This window comes from Drosophila eugracilis, unplaced genomic scaffold (genome assembly GCF_018153835.1).
Source record: "Drosophila eugracilis isolate 14026-0451.02 unplaced genomic scaffold, ASM1815383v1 contig_2167, whole genome shotgun sequence".
Lineage (NCBI taxonomy): Eukaryota > Metazoa > Arthropoda > Insecta > Diptera > Drosophilidae > Drosophila > Drosophila eugracilis.
The window spans coordinates 3,430,696-3,450,760 of NW_024573052.1; the positions used below are offsets into that span (position 1 = coordinate 3,430,696).

At 46.1% G+C, this 20,065-nt stretch overlaps 2 protein-coding genes across 13 annotated transcripts in view; one reads left to right on the top strand and one right to left on the bottom strand.

Moving 5' to 3' along the window:
* LOC108105431 (amyloid-beta-like protein) overlaps window positions 1-20,065 on the top strand; it is a 51,134-nt gene that overhangs the window by 18,577 nt on the left and 12,492 nt on the right. For all 12 annotated transcript variants that reach the window (XM_017212002.2, XM_017212006.2, XM_017212005.2 and 9 more), the window contains one exon: window positions 14,584-14,754. In XM_017212002.2, the coding sequence (XP_017067491.1) occupies window positions 14,584-14,754 (171 nt within the window). The remainder of the gene's footprint in view (window positions 1-14,583; window positions 14,755-20,065) is intronic.
* Window positions 9,795-10,890, bottom strand: LOC108105438 (nucleosome assembly protein 1-like 1). Its single transcript, XM_017212023.1, has 2 exons — window positions 10,455-10,890; window positions 9,795-10,390 (listed from the first exon to the last, which is right to left on the bottom strand). The coding sequence occupies exons 1-2, from the start codon at window positions 10,854-10,856 to the stop codon at window positions 9,896-9,898; spliced, it is 897 nt and encodes a 298-aa protein (XP_017067512.1). The 5' UTR covers window positions 10,857-10,890; the 3' UTR covers window positions 9,795-9,895.

Here is a 20,065-nt window from a genome sequence, read left to right on the forward strand (position 1 = left end):
AAATTGCATATTTCGCCATTATGAACTTGTTAACGCTCCACCCAACCAACTAGCTAACTAACTAACTAACCCTACAGCAGCCTTCCCCTCCCCCTCCCCCCAGCCCTTGGCAGGCGTCACTAAAAATTACGTCAATTAAAGTTAATTGTGCTAATTTTAAACATTTCGCCCCTCCCTCGCCTGCCCTCCTTTCCGGTTCTGCTTCTGCTTCTAGTTCTGGCTTTGGTTTACTTTGCCATTTCATTTTTTCCTGCAGAATATGCACAAATATTTTGGGGGGCGGTGGCGTGGTGGTGGGGCGGGTGCTTAAGTAAGAAAACAAAATGGCGTCAAGCTGACAAAAGCAACAACAACAGGCGTTGGCGAAGGGCGACGGGCGACGGGCGAAGGGGGTAGCGGCAAAAGCGGCAAGCGCAGCTGGAAAAGTTTCTGTTTAGTTTTTTCCTCCGCTCGAAAATGAAGCTCGTTTACTTTTATCAAAATGAAGTTTGTTTTTCGTACTCTCTCGCCGTTGCTGATTGTGCGCATAATGAGAGGGGGAAGCGGGCAAGCGGAGGGGCTTTTGGGCTGGGAAGGATCATGGCCTGGACCGAGCAGGACCACCAGTGGACAGAAAATGTTTAAAAAGTTTGGTGACCTTTGGAGGGCCCGGGTGACCGTCGAGGGCCATTCAAAGTTCGTGTGCAGAGGTGTGAAAGCTGACAGCAAACTTCATAAAAAGGAACAATTTTAATTTATTTTATTTACACGGAGGGGCCAACGCCAGCAGGATCGGCGCAAGGGAGGAGCCTCCAATCGCTCAAATTGAAGTTCAGATGCAGGAATCCAAGCAGATAAGTCAGCAAAGGGTCCAACCTGAGGGGTGACCAACTTTTCGACAGAAGTTCTCCTGCCCTTGCCAAGGCCTTAACACACCCACTCACACCCACTCACACCCTCATCACGGACACAGCCTTGAAGCAAAACTTTTCTCTCCTCCCGAAATCCTTTTAGGACCTGCCACCACATTTTATAATGGCATTGCTCAAGGAGCCAGCAGGGCGCGAAGGAAGAGGGCGGGCAGAAAGAAGTACGCAGGAGCATATGAAGAATTTAATTAAAGTTCATTTGCCCTGAGCTTCTCCAGGAGGCAGGAGCTTCGGTGGTAAGAACGCGGGGGAAGTGACATTTCCGGCTCAGGTAATTGCAATCCTTGGAAAGCCACGCCCCTTGCCAGCCTGGTGACCCATTAGCAGGCGTATCAGCATATCGATTGTTATCGATTTTCAATAATCAATGGCCTTATCGATGGTCGAAAGAGGGACTTATGTCATCCTAGTAAATGAAATTTCTGTTAACTAACAAGAAACTCCCCTTCCTTGATGTGTTTTCCTTCTCGTTGCCTTCGTTGAAGCTTCTGCAGAGCTCTCAAGAAACATCAAAAGACTTGCAATTCTGCGAAACGATTGCCGTTAAGTGACGTCCTGTGAGTTTAACCTGCCGACTATCCTGACTTTTGCAAGCCACTTATGGCAATTAAAGTCGATAATGTTGCTTAATCCTCTCCAGCTGTTATCGATTAATCTGGCTGGCTTGCCAGCTTCTTTATCCAGCTTTTTCCTGCCCGATGCACTTAATTAAAATGTCTCAGGACTCACTCACCCTTGCCACTGATTCCTGCCCCATCACTTTAACTTATTTCGATACGCATCCTGGCAGGAGGTGGAGGCGGTGGCATAAGTTTGCCGCCCCTTGTCGCTAATCTCCTGGCGAAAGAAGGGAACAAAGAAGGATCTTTCGCTGGCAAAAAGTTTAAATTGCATGTCTATCAATGTATGAGTGTGTGTGTGTGTGTGTGTGTGGCGGTGTCTGTGTTGCCAACACCTTGTCGCTGTCAACATTCTCCTCTCTCCTTTTTTTCGGCCACGTTGCGCATACGCCCCATGTGGCTGGGAACGCGCTCGCTTCTGTTTGTAATTTATGCATGTAAGTCACGCCCTTTCGCCCGCTTTCCCCGCTTCCTCCGCTCCCTCTGCCCACTTTCCCACTGCAGTTTAGAATGAACACATTCATTGACTCCACGCTGGCAAGCTCAACAAAAAAGAGAAGAAAAAGAAAAGAAAGGGAGAATAGAAAAGAAAAAGAGCGGGTCGAGATAATGAGCAAAACGTAACAAGAAAGCAAAGCGAGGCAAAGAAACTCGCAATACGAGTTCGCACAAAGAGGAAAATCGGGGAAAAGCTGATTTAATGAACTAGGTAGCTCACCCTGCTCACCTTGCTCACCCTGCTCGCCCTCCTATCTCTCTGCCCACTTTCCACCTTCTTCCGCCATTCAATCATGGCATTTATCTGGTGAATGTGCTCCTAAGCCCTATGAGTAGTGTGTGGCTGTTTGTGTGTGGGTGTAGTACTGTGTGGGAGTGGCCAACCCCTTTGGTAATGAGTGTGCCAAATGCTCCGACGCCTTAAATCGACGCTTATCAAAGCGACTGCGATTCATTTTCCAACTCAGTCTCAGTTTCAGTCTCTGATTTGGGGAGTCAGTCTGATCCCCTTTCTTTCTGCCCCTTTCCTGTTTTTCCGCACCCTCTCACCCCGACTAACCTTACTGTTACGCCCCTCTCACCCAGTTGTTGTGGTCGCAATTATCCTGCATGCCGTAGTTCAAAGCGATTTAGGGACTTACGGAGGGCGGCTAGGGCTGGAAGTAATCGCAAATGGGTCAACATCGAATCCACTGCGGACTGCAGTTTCAGTGGGCAATCAATCAGCGGGAAAGCGATGACGATTTGTAGAACCAGGCTACAAGCTAGTAGGGGTTTAAGCCCTTGGAAGCTGTGGGCAGAGGGCGATGCCGTGCCTGTACTTTCTGTTATCAGAATCAGCTAAGTAACCTTGCCAGTAAGATGTACTTTGACTGCTCGGAGATATTACGAATTCCTAATGATGCGAATCGAATATGCTTTTCTCGATGTGAAGATATAGTTTCACTATAGGAAATGATATGTTGATGTGTCCCCACCCTATGCCACAAGCCATATCATTATTTGCCCGAAGTTGGCAAAACAAGAAGCTTAACCCTGTTGTTTGGCTCATGAATGGCTGAAACCAAAGAAGTTCTGCTATCTGGAAGTACGTTCGCAGTGGCTGCGATATAGTACAATCCCAACTTGATTGCCACCGGATCCTGGCTGCCACTCCTCCACGCTCGCCCACCTCGAGTTCTCAATCTGCTCGAGCTTCCAGCTACCAACTTCCAGGAGGAGGAAATTCTATTCTAAAGGGCATAAATTATGCACACAAATTTGTTGCTGGCTGCGCCATTGTTGTTCTTATTGCCGCCCCGAGCTCCTCGGTTATTAAATACCGGATAACACACGCAGCGCGGGAAGCCGAGCAACGGGCGACGGGCGACGAACGGGAAAGGACGAAGAACGATGCAGGAGCTAGAGCAGGAGCCGGAGCAGAAGCAGGACTTGCTCCGATGATTAAGTATCCTTTCGGCTAGGTAAGATACATAATATCTGAGAATCTTATCCGAGAGTGTGTGCGCTGTGTATGGCAGCAAATTGAAAAAGCTTTCCGTTTGGCTTACGCTCGTGCGATTAAAATGAATGCGAGAAAAGGAGTTAAGGACGAGTGGCGAGGGGTGATGGGCGGGTATGGCTGGAAGCCATGCGCTGAAGATGGGAAGTGGAATTAGTCGCTGTCAGTCGAAGCGTGTCGGTGTCGGGGCGAAAACTTTTCTCCTTACCGGCTTCCCTTTCTCCGCCTTCCCTGCTATCTCCGCGCTGCGAAGCCATTAGCTCCAAGTGTTGTCGAAGTCGCCATCTTGAAACACGCACGAGTCCTGCCCCCAACCCCCAATCCCACACATCCCTCCCCCTTTCCTTGGCTTCCATCGCCAGAGCTTCCAATTTCAATTTGTTGTCGAGGCCAGGCCAAAAGTTATGCCAAAAAGTATGCAAGCAATATTCTCATGCAATCTCCACAGAGAGAGAAATAAGTGCTGTCTTTCTTATAGGAAAAAGTAATGGTTACCCAAAGCCGAATATAGGGATTACGACTTTTGATAAAATTCGCAATATTTTTATCAGTATTTTGCTTCTAACTCTGTCAATATCAGATCTACAGCTAAGTTATTGACTGTTTTGTGAAGCTAACGACCGAAACAAACTTTCTGTTTCATTTTTTGGATAATTTTCGTAAAATTAATTTTTGGCTTAATTTCGCATTTTCGATAAGGGGTAACATCATAAAATTGCCAAACATGGTCAGAATTTGACATTTTTAACTGTGAACACAGTTTGATAGGATTTTAAATTACGAACTCAACGATGTATGACATTCCATATTCGGACAATTATTGGCTTTGTTATGAGAATAATTCGGATTACTTTAGAGCAGCAATCAGGATTACGAGTTTCGACAGAAAATGGGACTATTTTTCATCGGTTCTATGCTATAACTTGGTCAAAACAAGACTCAGAGCTAAAATAAAGACTGTTTTGTGAAGCTTACGACCCCAACAAACTTTCCTCATCATTGGTTTAGAGATTTTGTGAGTTTGAATTTTTAACTAATTTTCACATTTTCTGTAAGGGGTAACATCATCAAAATTTGCTAAAAATTGAAGGGTTTTTACCTTTCAAGGTGGGGATACAGTTTTGTTGGAAATCAAATTACGAGCTCAACGAGGTATTACATTCTATAATCTGATCATTATTGGCTGAGTTATGGGCATAATAATGTGTCTTGAGGAGGAAAATGAGATAAACCGATTTTCACATTTTTTGTAAGGGGTAACATCATAAAAATTTTCGGAAAACGGCTAAATTTTGACTTTTTAAGGTGGGGACACAGTTCGATTGGAATTTTAATTTCGAATTCAACGCTATATCACATTCTACATTCCGACAATTATTGGCTTTGTTATAGGAAGAATTCATGTTGTTTTGGGGGCAAAATCAGGATTATTCGTTTGGCCAGAAAATGATCATAGATTTGATCGGTTTTATACCTACAACTCAGTCAACTGAAGGCTCAGAGCTAATGTAAAGACAGTTTTGAGCAGCTTACGACCCCAACAAACTTTCCTCATCATTGGTTTAGCGATTTTGTGAGTTTAAATTTTTAACAAATTTTTGGTTTTTTTGTAAGGGGTAACATCATCAAAATTTTCGAAAAAAGGGAAAAATTTTACGTTTCAAGGTGGGGATACAGTTTTGATGGAAATCAAATTACGAGCTCAACGAGGTATTACATTCTATGTTCGGATCAGTATTGACTGAGTTATGGCAACAATTCTGTCATCTTGAGGAGAAAAATGGGAGTAAGCTGACTTCGCATTTCTGATAAGGGGTAACATGTCTATTTTTGATATATATGGCCAAAAAATTATATTTTTTAGGTGTAAAAGCCATTTTGTTAGAAATTTAATTACGAACTCGGCGATATATGACACTTCATATTCGAACAACTACTTTCATTTTTATGGAAGAACTACTGAACAGTTTTGAGCGAGAAACAAGATTGAGAAATCGATATTTCGAATCACTTGACTACGAGGTGAGGAATTTTGTGCAGTGCACTGATGCATAGGCTGCAAAGGACGGAAGCCGCCTCTTCTCGGCAGGAGTCACTTAATTAGTTTTCACAGTTAATTGAATTGCAATGGTCGCCCGAAAGAATGCAGCACTCCATCTTTCTCGCCTTGGCCCGACTTCTTCTTTTCTCTTCTTCTCTTTGGCTGAATTTTCATCAACTTTCCCTAACTGTCTCTGGCTGTTTCTCTGCCAGCCTGCCAGCCAGCCAGCCTGCCATAATTTGTTGATTAGTTTTTTGTTTTGGCAGCTTTATTGCATTTTAGCCAAAACACTTTACCCCTCCGGCCCAAAGCCCGATATGCTTTGTGGCCAACTGTACTTATTAGTCTGTCTCTATCTGTTCGCATCCCTCTCTTTCACTCCTGCACTTTCCGGCCTGGTTTCGGTGGCTTTTTGTGTAAAATTAATCATATTTATTATCGAACGAACGCTTTAAGCCTCAGCAATTTGTGGCCGGGATTAAAATGTTGTTAGCCAGCATTTTCATTATGGCTGCAGCACACACTCATACATACATACATATATATATATATATATAGTCACATATATAGTCGGTGGTGGGATCCCCGACTCTTCTTAGTTCTGCCCAGCTGATCCCTGCTTGTAAGCGCATTAATGTTGCGTAATTTTTGTTGATTGCTTTGCTGATTCAGCGTTAATTTTTCAGTTAACTTCGTTGCGCATGGTTTTCCCATTTCCCATTCGGTTTTTGGGGTTTTCTGACCTAGAATTGTGGTGGAAGTTGGGCCAGAACTAGTGGATTATTCTGTCGATTGCCTCGACTGCGGCAGGGTGGTCGAGTGGTCGAGTGGTCGAGTGGGCTTTGCATTTTAATTCAATTTCTTCCAATTAAGCCCTAATATTACCCAAAAAGTATGTATGATAGTGGAATAGTGCGATGATATATATCTCTAATAAGCACTTGCTATCCACCGATTATTTGGCTGTCGGAAAAGCCATTTAATTTGGTAACCAAATGAAGTCCTCCGGCAAATGGCCATCAGTCCATTAGCCAACGAGTGTAATATACCATCTTAGTCCACCTTCTTTGTCTTGCCCTGCTCGTTCTCTCATGATTCATGGTGTCCTTCGGCGGGGTAGGCAGGCCATCGCTTAACTACATCAGGCCATAACAAATGAGTTTTCAATTGTCATCTTGGGCCATTAAACGCACTCCTACACCAGTTCCCTGACCACTTTCCAGCTCGCACTCAATTAGCTGAATAAAAAATCGAAATGAAATGAGATGAAGTGGAATGAGCCGAGTGGTAGGCAGGGGCCGAAGGACCTGCAGCAAATCGACGAATAATGAACCGCACAAGAGAGAGACATTCAAAGCGGCTGGAGTGACCCAAATTATTTTGGGTGTATGAGAAGGAATTGAGGAATCGGAATAGAGAAGCGGGAGGGGAAGGCGTCGGAGGGAATCAAACATTATGCGAGGAAAGTGCAGAACGCAAAGCGAATCGCTTGGCAGTGAGGCAGCAAACTTGAGTAATTTCATTTGGGGGCCAAAAGTTGTATAATTGAAGAGCTCCTGCAGGAGATAGCTATGGCAAATCAATTAGGAGGAGGCGATGGGCGATGGGCGATGGGCGATGGGCGATGGGCGATGGAGTGGCCAACTGCATTTTCCGATAGAAGTGCTAAAATAAAACTGAAAGTTCCATTGCTAAGGGATGTTGGAAGCAAGGCCCAGGCTGCCAGTTAATATGGCCAATTCATACCGACATCGACTACTATATCCTGGAGTTATGTTACCTTCACAGACCGATGGTGATCCTGAAGCTGATTCAAATTCGATTGAAGAGAAGAAAAGCGGAAAGTTGCTTGCAGAATGCGACATTTCTGGGAATGGGCATGGGCATGGGCATGGGCTCGCATAGAGCCACTTGGCCCACAATGAGGATGATGACGATGGTGTCGATGAGCATTCGCTGACACTCGAGTTCAGTTGAGTTGAGTTGAGTTTTAGGTCGGGGCTTCCCCGCTCCTGGCCTGCATCCTGGGGGCATCCTGCCGCCCGCAAATGTAATTAAAAGTGCTTTCAGCAGCATCAATTAGAAAGTACAGTGCACACACTCATACACACACACACACACTCAGTCGCAGTGATGTGAAAAAGAGCCACACACACAGACACACGCGCGTGTGGGAAAGTTGTCTTGGAAAAATTGTGTTGCTACTTGCAGGCACTTTTCACAAAATTAATTTCAATTTGCATGCGTGCGAGTGTGTGCGAGTGTGTGTGTGTGTGTCCGTGTGTAAATGTGGGTGAGTGAGTGCTGTCAAAGCATCCGATTTACCTGCAAGTGGAAGAGGGAGGGGGCCGCAGAGTGACAGAGACGGAGATGAAATGAAGAAATGATTTTTGGGTCTTACTGGCTGCAAAAAGTTTTGGCCAAAAAGTTTCGAGTTTCAGTCTTTGCTTCTTTCGATCTGCATTTGAGTGTGACTGTGCTTGTGCTTGTGCCTGTGTGTGTGTTCCTGTATTGCTGTGTGCCTGTGTTAGTGAGTGAGGAATTAAACGCACACATATGCCTGGGCACACACACTCACTTAGGCACGTTTCGGGCTTCAAGCGGAAAAGTAGGGAAAGCACAACACACAAAATGGGCAGAAAGCAGGCCAGGCCAGGCTAGGCCAAACGAGAAACGAAAATCCAGCGCCCCCTGAAAGAGCCCACCCCCGCCTCTGTGTGCTGAGTCATCATCAACGAAACAGCAGCAACAACAAGGCTTTTTGACACTCGAAATTGAGCCACAAACAAACGAGAAGCGAGAAAAACACACACACATAGCACACACACACACGAACACACATCCAGGCGGACAAAAAAGAGGAAAATCATGGAAAAAAGTTAAATGGCAAAAAGCGAAAATGCACAAAAGACAGCAGCGAACGTAGAAAACTCATAAATAATAGCCCTGTCTCTCTCTCTGTCAGTGTGTGTGTGCGTGTGTGTGTGCGTGTGTGTGTGTGTTAGCGTTTGCCAATGGATTCGAAAAAGGAAAAAAAGAAAGAGATGAGAAAATGGCCGCGGGTGCGAAGGAGAAGAAAAGCGATTCCATTTTCCAACTTTGACTTACTTCAAGCGACACGCTACTTAGGTCCCTTCCCCACCCAAAGAGCCCTGGCTTGTGGCTATTTTTCACAATTTGTTTTTGTTTTCCCTGCTGCTTTTTCATCTGCACTTGCTACGTCTTCGGTTGCCACAGCTACCGCTGAGGGTTGCCCACCAACTCACCCTCTCATCCTCTCATCCTCTCGCCCCATCCAACTCCCATTGCCACTCCACCCATGATCACTTTTTTGTGCTTGACTGTTGGTCCGGACATTTCACATGCACAGCATAATTTGAATGCCCCGGACGCCCAGCCAGGGACAGTGCGGTCCATAATTGTCAGGTCATACGGCAATCGGATTAGGTCTTCAGATAACTCAGCATGTATGCTGAAAGTCTGGTTCGGAACTTCATTTCCATTTACTTAGAGGTTACCTAAGAACTTCCCTGAGTTATTTCCAAGGTCAGACACTCACGGACCGCACTGTAATTACCCGTCGATCAGGTCAGCGCATTTGTTATTCCTTCGCCTGTCGCCTGTCGCTTGCCAACTGCCAAAGGACCAGGAAAAGCAAAAAGCAAAAAGCAAAAAGTAAAAGAAAAACGGAAAAAGGAAAATGTAGAAAAAAGGACTACAAACAAGGGGAAAACATTTTGCGTTTTACTTTGCATTAAAATTCTATTTGTCTCCAACTCGCATTAAGCATAACAGGAATGGGAATGGGAACTTTTTACGTGTGTTATTATAACGCAATTTTCCTTTGTTTGTTTCGCCGTCGCTTTCCAACGCTCCTGCGCTGCTACACAGCCCACCCCGACCACCCTCCACCCACGCATTTTCCTTCGCTTGCCCAACTTCCAACCGCTCTCGAGTGTCCCGCTCGGGCGAAATTAAAATATCATAAATTTGAGTTAATTACGGTCGAGTAAACATTAACATAATTGTGTTTCTGTCGGCCCTGCTCCCTCCTTGGCCATTATAAGTAGCCCCGAAGTACTTATTGGCGGGTTCGCTTTGCTCTCAGCTTTCTACTTTCTACTTTTTGGCCAGGACACGCCCCTTGGCATTTGTGGGCGCGCTTTAAAGTCGAGAGAAATGGGAAATCTAGTCTTTGCCATAAAATGATTGTAGGCAGCGCGAAGTAGGCAAGGCAGGCGAGGTAGATCTGCCTCTAGCGAAAATATATATTCCGATCTTAACAATGATAAAAAATAAACAAAGAGATCTGATGGCCCACTGGCAGCTAGTCATCATCTTCGCTCTCGGTTGTATCCGGTGAATTCTCAAAAATCTCGCCAGTAAAGTAGAGACCGGCTTTCGGCAAGATCTTCACGCGCAGCATGTGGCCAAACTCATAGTGCTTCTGCAAATGGTATATTTTCGTGCGAAGTTCTGCGTCGTCGTCCAAATCCTCCTCTTCAATGCTATCGCTGGCCTCGATTAGTGGTGGCTTGAAGAAGTTGAAGAAAGATGGCACTGTAACTGATCTGAAAATGTAGCACTCTTCTGCGTCTTCGTCTCCGCCACCGAGGTTCCTCTTCTGCTTAAAGGTCTCAATGGTGGTATCCTTGTTTTCCTCCCAGTGGATTCTGCATCCCTTGCAGCGAAGTACACGCGGTGCGCAAAGGGCGAGCCGATTGCGTCTATCAATCGGGGTCTTTAGATAGTACTTCTTGGTAAGCACCTTGTTTTTGAACAGCTCATTCTTGCCGAAAAAGAACTTTAAAGCGAAGGATTTCTGCGAGGAGAGTTAATTCTGAGCAGATCTGAGGGGGTGGCACATGCTAGAGCGGTCAACTTACCCCACCCTTGTAGTATTTAACCGTTATATCAGTGAGACAGCGCAAAGCCGGCTCATCCTTCTCCTCAATCATTTTATGAAAGTACGAATTATGGAAAACAGTTAGCCAAAAATTGGGATTGTCCTTAGTGGCAACTCCGTTAGCGTCCCTCAAGATCGGAACCGCTGTCTTCGGATCCTGATTGATGTAGTAAAACTTTGCTCGCTCCGCGTTAACCTTTTCGATGTACATCTGCAGAGTGGTCGCTGCTTCATCTTCCAGATTCAGAGCCTGATCATCGTCCGGCTTACCCTGGCCTTCCGAATCACTGGATTTGGCCACGTCACATTTGGGCTCTTCCTCTTTCTCTACCAGAGACTTCTTTTTGAAAATTTTTTTAACTAAATCTTTTAGCTTTCCCATTTTTCAGATCAGTTATTGTTTCCGAGAAGTTACGATGCGAATGGATAGCCAGGGGAACTAAAACTGGCACCTGCTGACCAAATAACTCAGTGGTGACTAGATCCGGTTAAGGGGATAAGCATGGCCTGCTTTAGGTTTCCCCTGTTTGATATGGCTCTGGCTTCCCGGGTCTCACTCACTTTGGAACTGACTTTCCCGACTTTCCCAGTGTCCTCATTTCCTGCCACACTGCTTCTGCTGCATACTTTGCGGTGCCAATCGAAATTCCAACTACTTGGCCAGTTTATGAGTTCCAAGCTGCAAGCTGCAAGCTGCAAGGTCCAAGTACCACCGTTTGACTCTCCGCCCAGCAAGTTAATCAATGGCTTTCCACTATTTTCATCCTCCTCTGCCCCCGATTAACCGTGTTTTTCCGCCCTTCCGCCTTTTGGCCAAGCAACAAGCAAAAACCTGTCACACACACACACGGTCACGCCCCTTTTGGAGTGGGCGGGCCATCGCATACACACACACACACACACACACACATTCATGCGTGCATTTGATTACAATTTGTCGCCCTTTCAGCTTGTTCAGCAAACAGTGCAGATGAAAGGGGGGGATTTTCCACCATGATTGCCTTTCACCGGAGCGCGAGAAAAGAGGAAGTGAAACGACAGCAACAGACGGAAGCTGGGGCGGATTCGGTCGGTGGGCGTGGCCACAAGTAGCAGCGCTTTGGCTGTTGCACTCGACCATCCGCCACCCCCAACACCTCCTCATTAACACCCTGGTGCGGCTGCAATTTCCCTTTGTCGCCAGCCATTTTGGCGGCTTCTGATTTTGCCCCTTTCTCCGCATAACTTTCTTCGATCATTATGGCAGAGGGACCGACAGCAGGACCAGGTGTCCGGCTTCATCAATTTTCAGCAGTGGACTCGGCTATTTGGCGCAGGATGTGGAAGCTGGCCACAATGATAAGCGGGGAAATGACCTTTCTGCAGACAGGTCTTAACCGAAAACCAGCATAGAAGTTATAGAATTGGAAACCTTTAGGCGGCTTGTTCCCTTTTCTAGCTCAACTCCCACTTGACTTCTTGTAAATGTCGAATTTCCGCTCTTTGTGCCAGGATCAAGTGGGTTGAACTGCGTTTAATGACTGCCCCTGTCGTCTATGCTCATTATTTTGGCTTAGCCAAAGAGGATATTCCGCATAATGGTCGCAGGACATGCAGCAGTCCGTATAAAAATGTATCTCCACTCCTGGGGGATACCTTTTCCAGTCCCGAAACCCCATCGTTGTTACAAATTTGTCTTTGTGTGTTTTTGTTTGCATATTGCGTTGCCATGGCTAGCGACATTATTATTGCCGCCGCATCTGCCCCCTGCCCCATGGCCCTGTCCCTGCAACAACAAGTGCAAACCCGACTCGGGCAAAAGCCAAACAAAATCTGCATAAACAAACTCAGACACACACTGCTGGATAAGGGCATTGGCCAAGCGGAGAGTGTGCGTGTGTGCGGGTATGGTTGCTTTTGGTTGAATTATTAGATTGCCTGGAAAAATTGCTGGTCCTCCTCTGTCACTGGGACACTCTCCCTCTTTGCCTCTTGTTTTCCCCCCATGTTTCTCCCCTTGCTTCTCCGTTCTCGCCCAAAAGGACAAACAAAAGCTGAGCCAGAGCTGCGTTGGCGCCTTTTTGCCAACTTAATTACTTTCGAAATAGTTGGGCGCACACAAACACATCGCATCGCATCGCATCACATCAGTACGCTCGACTGACAGGCGAAGGGCGAAGAAAATTCAGCAGAGGGGCTCTGGCTGGCGGGGTGGGGAAAGTGGCCCGTGGGCATAATGCATATTTCAGCTGTTGCCTTGGCAACCGGAAGTCGGCTTTAATGAAGTTTTACAAGTATCCGTTACTTGCCAGTATCCATCCAATGCACTTTGGCCATTCGTGTCTGCGTGTGTGTGTGTGTGCTGGCTTTATTCCCACGGCTTCCGATCGATAATTATTTTGTGGAGCGGCCTTATGTATTTATGAATGCATTAGGGCGTCATTACATTGAGTGCCCGGCGATAGGGAAAGTTTCCGTTTAATCACTTTGCAACATTCGTTATTTCAGCCTCTCTCTCTCTGCCTCGCAGTCTCTGGGGCAAATGGATTTCAGCTTGAAACTCATTTTAAGTGGGCCACGCAGTTTATCGTATTAACTTCAAGGAGCAAATACTATTTGGAGGGTGTTAAAATTCAAATTTCCCATTTCGAAATCAGGAAAAGCAGGCTCCCAGTTTAAGTTCAAGAGCTAAAACCATTAAGACTAAAAATTGTATTCCCAATTTCGAATTACATTCTCCATCAAGAAGTTCCCAACCGATTCGGCAGACTTCTGAGGGATCATTTTCCAGGCAAGTGCCTGAATGAGTTGGCGAATCAATGAGTGCATTCGCCGGATTCCGCGAATCGCTTGCATTCCAGACCCAACGCACACCGAGAACAAAGGGCCGAAAAGTGGGGGTGGCGGGCGAAAAGCGGTCGGGTAAGTCTGCTCCACTTTGATTGTGCGCGCGCGAAAAAATTGAAACAAAACCCGGGGACTTAAGCCTCGGGATTTTAGCTAGCCGAAAGGAAAAGCACAGATCAGGGAAACTCCCATTGTTGCCGGTCATAATTGGAGAGTGGAAATCTCGGGCCGGCATGCAACTCGCTTTGATTGCAATCAGCGCCGGCATTGTCTCCCAATTCTGCTCCGAATCCCGCTCCTTTTGTCCATTAATCCCGCTCTCTATTCGCCGGCTGACTGTGATTATCCCTTTGATGATTTCCACAGTACCTCCGAGTACATCGAGATTACTTCCCATTTTCCATAACAAAAGTATCTCGGTATGTGATGTGATTGCAGATTCTCTCTCTCTGTTTTCGCAATTAAAGGAGTTCCCTTCAAGTTTATTAGTATATTTGCCTGAATTCCGAATAGCGCTTTCCATCCTTTCGCAGTTTTGTCAATCAATCAATGTATCAATCGATGGCGTTATGCATAATTTGGCGGGGCATTCATCATCGTCATCATCGTCGTCGGGCCTGCGCCTGCAGTTGGCCACATGGATGGTCCTGTCATGTGGTAATGAAGCATTTAAGCAATCGCCTGGCCTCACCACTTGCCACGCCCCTCCTTCTCAACCACGCCCCCTAATGACGGCCATTAATTGTTGTTTGGCTCCTGGGCCTGCCAGCTCCTATCCAGCCCCATCCAGTGTACAGTATCTTCGTATCTACGTATCTATCGTACGATGTGGCATCATTTTTTATCGCTTTGTCACGGACGCGGGGACGGGGAGGCTGGGCTTAGAATTGTGGGTGTTGTGCCGCCTGTACAACGTGGCGTATGATTAATGTGCCTTGGCATTTCTTTGTCTGCTGTTTGCTGCTGTCTTGTCTTTGGCTTTGTTGATGCCTCACCCTTGTGCTCGTTCTCACACTCGTACATAGATAGAGGCACACAAATACCAAGGCATACACACACACACACACACACACACACACACACACACACACACACATATCATACATTACGCATACGCACTGTTGGCATTTCCTGGAATAGGATTTTCTCTCCATTCCCGACAATGACAACTTGTTACTCCCGGGCAAATGTCACTCAATCGACCACCAAAACTGCAAAACTAACCTCCACTTGATCTCAATATCAATCTGAAACTCAATCTCCGCTTTCCATCTCATTTCCAGGCCGCATCGCCGCGATGGGAGCCCCAGATAGCCGTACTCTGCGAGGCCGGACAAATCTACCAGCCGCAGTATCTTTCCGAGGAGGGCCGCTGGGTAACGGACCTCAGCAAGAAGACAACCGGCGCCACATGTTTGCGTGATAAAATGGATTTGCTTGATTACTGCAAGAAGGTAAGTGTGTGTGTGGCACAGTTCCACCTTTTTCCCTTCCCTTCCTTTTTTTTGCATTTTGCATTTTGCATTTTGCATTTGATTGAATTGCCGGGGAGAAGCCAAAGAGAAGGCGCATGAAAAATTTCAATTTCCATTGCACTTTGCATATGGAGGAGGCTTGCTGGCTTGGCCGCTGCTCCTGCTTGCCTCGTTGAGATTGCGCATACGCCATGTGGTCAATGGTGGCCAGGCGGCAGGAGGGTGGGCATGGGGAAAATGTAATTTTATGGCCCTGGCTAACGCTCGACTGAGCCTCCAGAATGCAGCAGGCAGAAGAGGAAAAATTACTGGGTGGCATAAAAAACAACAAAACGAAAAAAAAAGTGGAGAAAGAAAACCAATAAATCAAAAGCAGCCACCAAACAGGGGGTGGAGAGGGAAGGGGAGGGGAGGGGAGCGACGGCTGAGTGGTCCTGCTATATGGCATCAACAATTTAATTTGCGCTGCGTTGAAAGCGTTTACATTGAGACAACATTAAACGACACTTAATTAATTTTCCATTAATTTTCGCTTTTTGCATTTTGCGGGACTTCCCCTTCTTCCTCTTCCACTTCCACTTCCACTTCCCCTTTTTGAGTTTCCCATGTGTATGTGTGTGTGTGTGTATCCTGTGTATCGAAGCCATGGCATCCTTGTCGTCGCTGTCATAAATTGGCATTCCATAGTCAACATTTTGTCCTCCGTTTCATTTCCTTTAACTTTTTAATTAAATTCTTCTTTTGCCAGTCGCTGGCTAATGTAGGCTCCATCTACATCTCAACTCCTGAACTCATTCAGCGCCTGGGAGTTGTTATTACATCATCATCAGCAGCATCATCATCAGCATCAGCATCAGCATCAGCTTCGCCAAATGTTCAATAATAGTTCATAAATATTGACATTGCATTGGCCCCCCGGTTTTTCCCGAGCAAAATGCATTGAGAGCGACATGTGGCAGGGCAAATGAAATCAGATCACAGCCAACAGCCAACAGCTGTCTCTGTCTGTGGCTGGCTCTGTGTTTGTTTGCCCACCAGCCACGGGGGAAAATGTATTCGGATTCGGAGCAGCTTAAATAAATCCGATTGCAGCTTTTATTTCAAATTTAAAGAGCCAGAATATTAATCAGGATATGCACACCGAAGTGAGAGAGCGGCTTCCATTGATTTGTAATAGAATTACCTCCGCTTTGATGTTCCTTCTCCTCGAGATTATCGGATTATAATGATCCTGTTAGCTTTTATTCAACCTCAGATGGGATTACTTGGTTCGAAGGAAGATTCATACATTTGCATTTATCACAAATTAGGATTAAGAGTTGCTATTATGTATGGCAGTTGGAAGTAGTTTAAGGTCTTCACCACTGCCAGAAGCCTTCAGACGCAGCTCCTGGGTTTGGGATGTGGTTTAAGGCCAGGTCCCCAAGCCATCATCATTCCGGCACTCGTCGCCGGCGTCATTACGATCATCTGTATGCAAATAATGAGCCCGGCAAGCTGTCAAAACTGTCGCATTTGATTCTGACATGCAAATTTCGCCCTAACTCCTTGCCACCAGATTCGAGTTCAAGTCCTCGCCTGTCGCCTGTCGCCTGCAGTTGCTGTGTGTTGCCACAACATAAATCGAAATTACACACACACACACACTGCCATGCATGATGTATGTTAATGACAAATATTGTATTGGTTTTTCATTTGCATTTTGTTTTCCCGCTTTCGTTCCATTTCATTTGGTTTTTCTTTGGATGTCTGACCTTTTTTGCCGTATTTTGTAATTTTTGTATTTTCTGTTTTCGGTTTCCCTCTGTGTTTGCCCGCGTTGATATTTTATGTAATTCTCGCCCATTTATTCGATGTCGCCTTTTTCTGCTGCCACACACACACACACACACTCACATTTCATAATTATGGTAATTTATTTATTATGCTTAATTTACGTCGGTGGCAATGTTTTTGATGTTCCTGCCCCCGTTCGCGCCCCAGGCTGCAGGCCGCACTGAGTATAAAATCCAATAAAATCGCATTTAAGCAGCAGGGCCCGCAGCTATCGTTCGAAGGCTTTAAGTCGGCCCTTGGCCAGGGTCTAGTGTCAGTTTAAAGTGAACATTTTGACAACTATCATTAAGTTTACTCAGCTGCTGGCCTGGTAAGCTACTAAATCCCTGGTGTCCGATCATCTCTGCTCATGTTTGGGCACTCGGCTAGAAGATTTAGGGACTAGGGACTAGGGACTGGCCGCTGTATGCATAATGCTGGAGAATGGAAAATGGAGAGTGGCCAAAAAGGGCAGCTGACCACTCCCACCATCTACTTCAGCTGCACGCAATTTCCATCCGCCCCGTTGCCACGTTGCCACGTTTTCCACACTGCTGATGGCATGAAAAGCCTTCAAACCTTCAGACCAAGCGACCACTAACGAAGGCCCCGCCCACGCCACAGCAAAGGGAAATCAAGGGGATAAGGGGGAGGGTGGGTTTCGCAATCCGCACTCTCCATTAATGTCAAGCCCCGGTGGGCGTGGCAGCGGGAATCGCACCTTAAACACTCTCGCCCGGGCAAATTTGGCTATTTGCATGCAGTTTTTGCACTCACTTGATTCCGCCCGCATTCCCCTTTCCCCTTTCCACCCCCCACCCACACCCATGCTCCGCAAATAAATCACGCCAACACGCTCCCACTCGACCATTTTGTTTGGCTTTACCTTGGCGCTGGCCGCGAAAGAAATTAATTAAAAGCGCTTCATTGTCCTTTTGTCCGGCTGCCAGTTTGCCAGACTGCCACGCTGGCCAGCTACTACTACGATGACTGCTCTTGCCAACATGTTTATATTTATTTATATCATTTTTTACCGATTCCGTGCCCTGCACTGGTTTCTTGTTTCGGTTTTTTGGTTTCGTTTTAATTTCGGCAACCCTTCCCCCGTGCTTGCTGTGCAATTCAAATGGAAATTAATTAATTTGGATGTGTTTGCCTTGCGGTGTCAGGCTTCAAAATGTTGACCCATCTGCCCCGAAAAAGGCAGATAGCGTCGACCCTGGAAAAAGGGATTCAGTCCCCCCATGTTTGCCCGGGCTAATGAGTTAAGTTACATGTGCCTTGGCACTGGGCTGGGATGTTCTCCTGGTGGCTTGGAAAGTCGCGGAAACTCTGGATTAATAATGATAAATGAGACTCGCTGATGAGTGGCTGCCTTTCAAAAAGTCGCCATGCCCGAAATTGCATTTGCCAGACATAAATCGCATCTAAATTCAATTAACTAGGAGGATGGCGGGCGAGGGCTCTGTTTCGGGAATCTGTGAGCTCATTTGGTGGAAAATCTCATTAGGTGACTGGGCAGGGGCGGCAAGAGTCTGGTTCCCCAGCTAATTGATTCACTACAGGGAAGTGGATCGCTTAAAAGGAGTCTAAGCCAACTCTTAATCGGAGTCCCAGAACTGTCGAGCAATCAAGAGTGACAAGGCTAATTATCAATCGAAAACCATAGAACTTAAGTGCAGTTTGTTTTCAGTGCAGTGCAAGGGTCGGGCATTTCAAAACGGACACGTCGCCACGAGAGCTGCACAAACAGGCCGCGGCAAGTCAATGGCTCTGTGGCTGTTGTTGTTTGTGCATAATTGCAGCGGCTGAAATAGTTTGCGCATCATTGGAGCCTCAGAGGCGCCCCTTGTAATTGCCTCTGACCCTTCCGCATCATTATCTCAATCCTCATGCAGCTGACAGGTGAGCGGATGAGCAGATGGGCAGATGAACAGCAGAGCTGATGAACAGATGAGCTGATGAACGGATGAACGGATGAACAACTGAACAGGTTGGCCACTCACCGTTGAAGGACACGAACCGAACTATATTTATGAGACGCTCCATAATGGCCGCATTGAAACTCACTGAGCTGGCAAAAAGTAATTTAGTCGCTAAATAGTTTAGCCCCGCTCCCCCTCATCATCTGTGATATGGCTAAATATAGTTGCCCAGGCCCGCCCAAATGGATACACACACACACACACACACACCCGCACTCTCCGCCCCCAGATAAAAGAGACAACAAATGGGCCCGTTTTGCCAGCTAAGCCGCTCGCTTAAATGCCTGCAAAATTGCACCACCAAGAGCGGGGATTTGGGACCTGGACGGGTCCAGCGGTAGGTGGCCCAGTGGTGGGTGGGCAGTGGGTTGCGGGTCCCTAATTCAATTGTTTGTAATGTTGCCGGACATTTAGAGTTAAATGCTTGCTTACACATAATGCCCATTAAAGGTGATGTATGTGCCGCCCGTTTGGGGATGCTGAGCCCCTGCCCCTGTCCCTGTCCCTGCCCTGCCCTGCCCTGGTAAGTGGGTTTCAGGCGGAGCTTTTCGGGTGGTTTTCGGCGGTGGCTGGGCCTCGGTTTGCTGGCTATGCGAAACTTGCCTGATTGTGGTGCTCTGGCATGTGGTCGGGCCATTCTGTAGGTCCACCAAATGGCCAACAGAAACCAAACCGTTACCAGACCAAACTAAGAATCTTGCTAATAGTGGCTGTATACCAAAAGGACCTGGTGAACTCTCCGTATTTCTTTATTACCTATTCCGACAATCATTGGCTTGTTATGAGAATAATTCCGATTATTTTTGGACAACAATCAGGATTTTGAGTTTTGAAAGATAATGACACTACTTTCCTCAGTTTTTTACCTATAACTTGGGTAAAACAAGGCCCACAGCCAAAAGAACGACTGTTTTATTCTGCTAACGACCAATACTAACCACCCCTATCACTCGTTTTTCGATTTTGGGAAAATCAATTTTGGCCTCAATATCGCATTTTTTATAAGGGGTACCATCATCAAAATTTTCAAAAAATGCCCAAAAATGAAGTTTCCCAGATTTGAATGCAAACCAATTGGGAATCATTGCAATCAAATTACGAGCCCTACGAGGTATTACATTCCTCATTTGGGCCATTTTTGGCTTAGTGATGGACAAAATAGCGTAATCTTGAGGGGACAAATGGGATTAAGCAATTTTCGCATTTTCGGTACCCCTTCATCAAAATTGCTAAAAATGTACAAAATTTGACATTTCAAACTGTGAACACAGTTCGATTGGAATTTTAATTACGAGATCAACGATGTATGCCATTCCATATTTCGACAATTATTGGCTTTGTTATGAGAATAATTTCGATTACTTTTGAGCAGAAATCAGGATTTTGAGTTTCGACAGAAAATGGGATTATTTTTCATCGGTTTATGCCTATAACTTGGGCAAAACAAGACTCATAGCTAAAATAAAGACTGTTTTGTGAAGCTAACAACC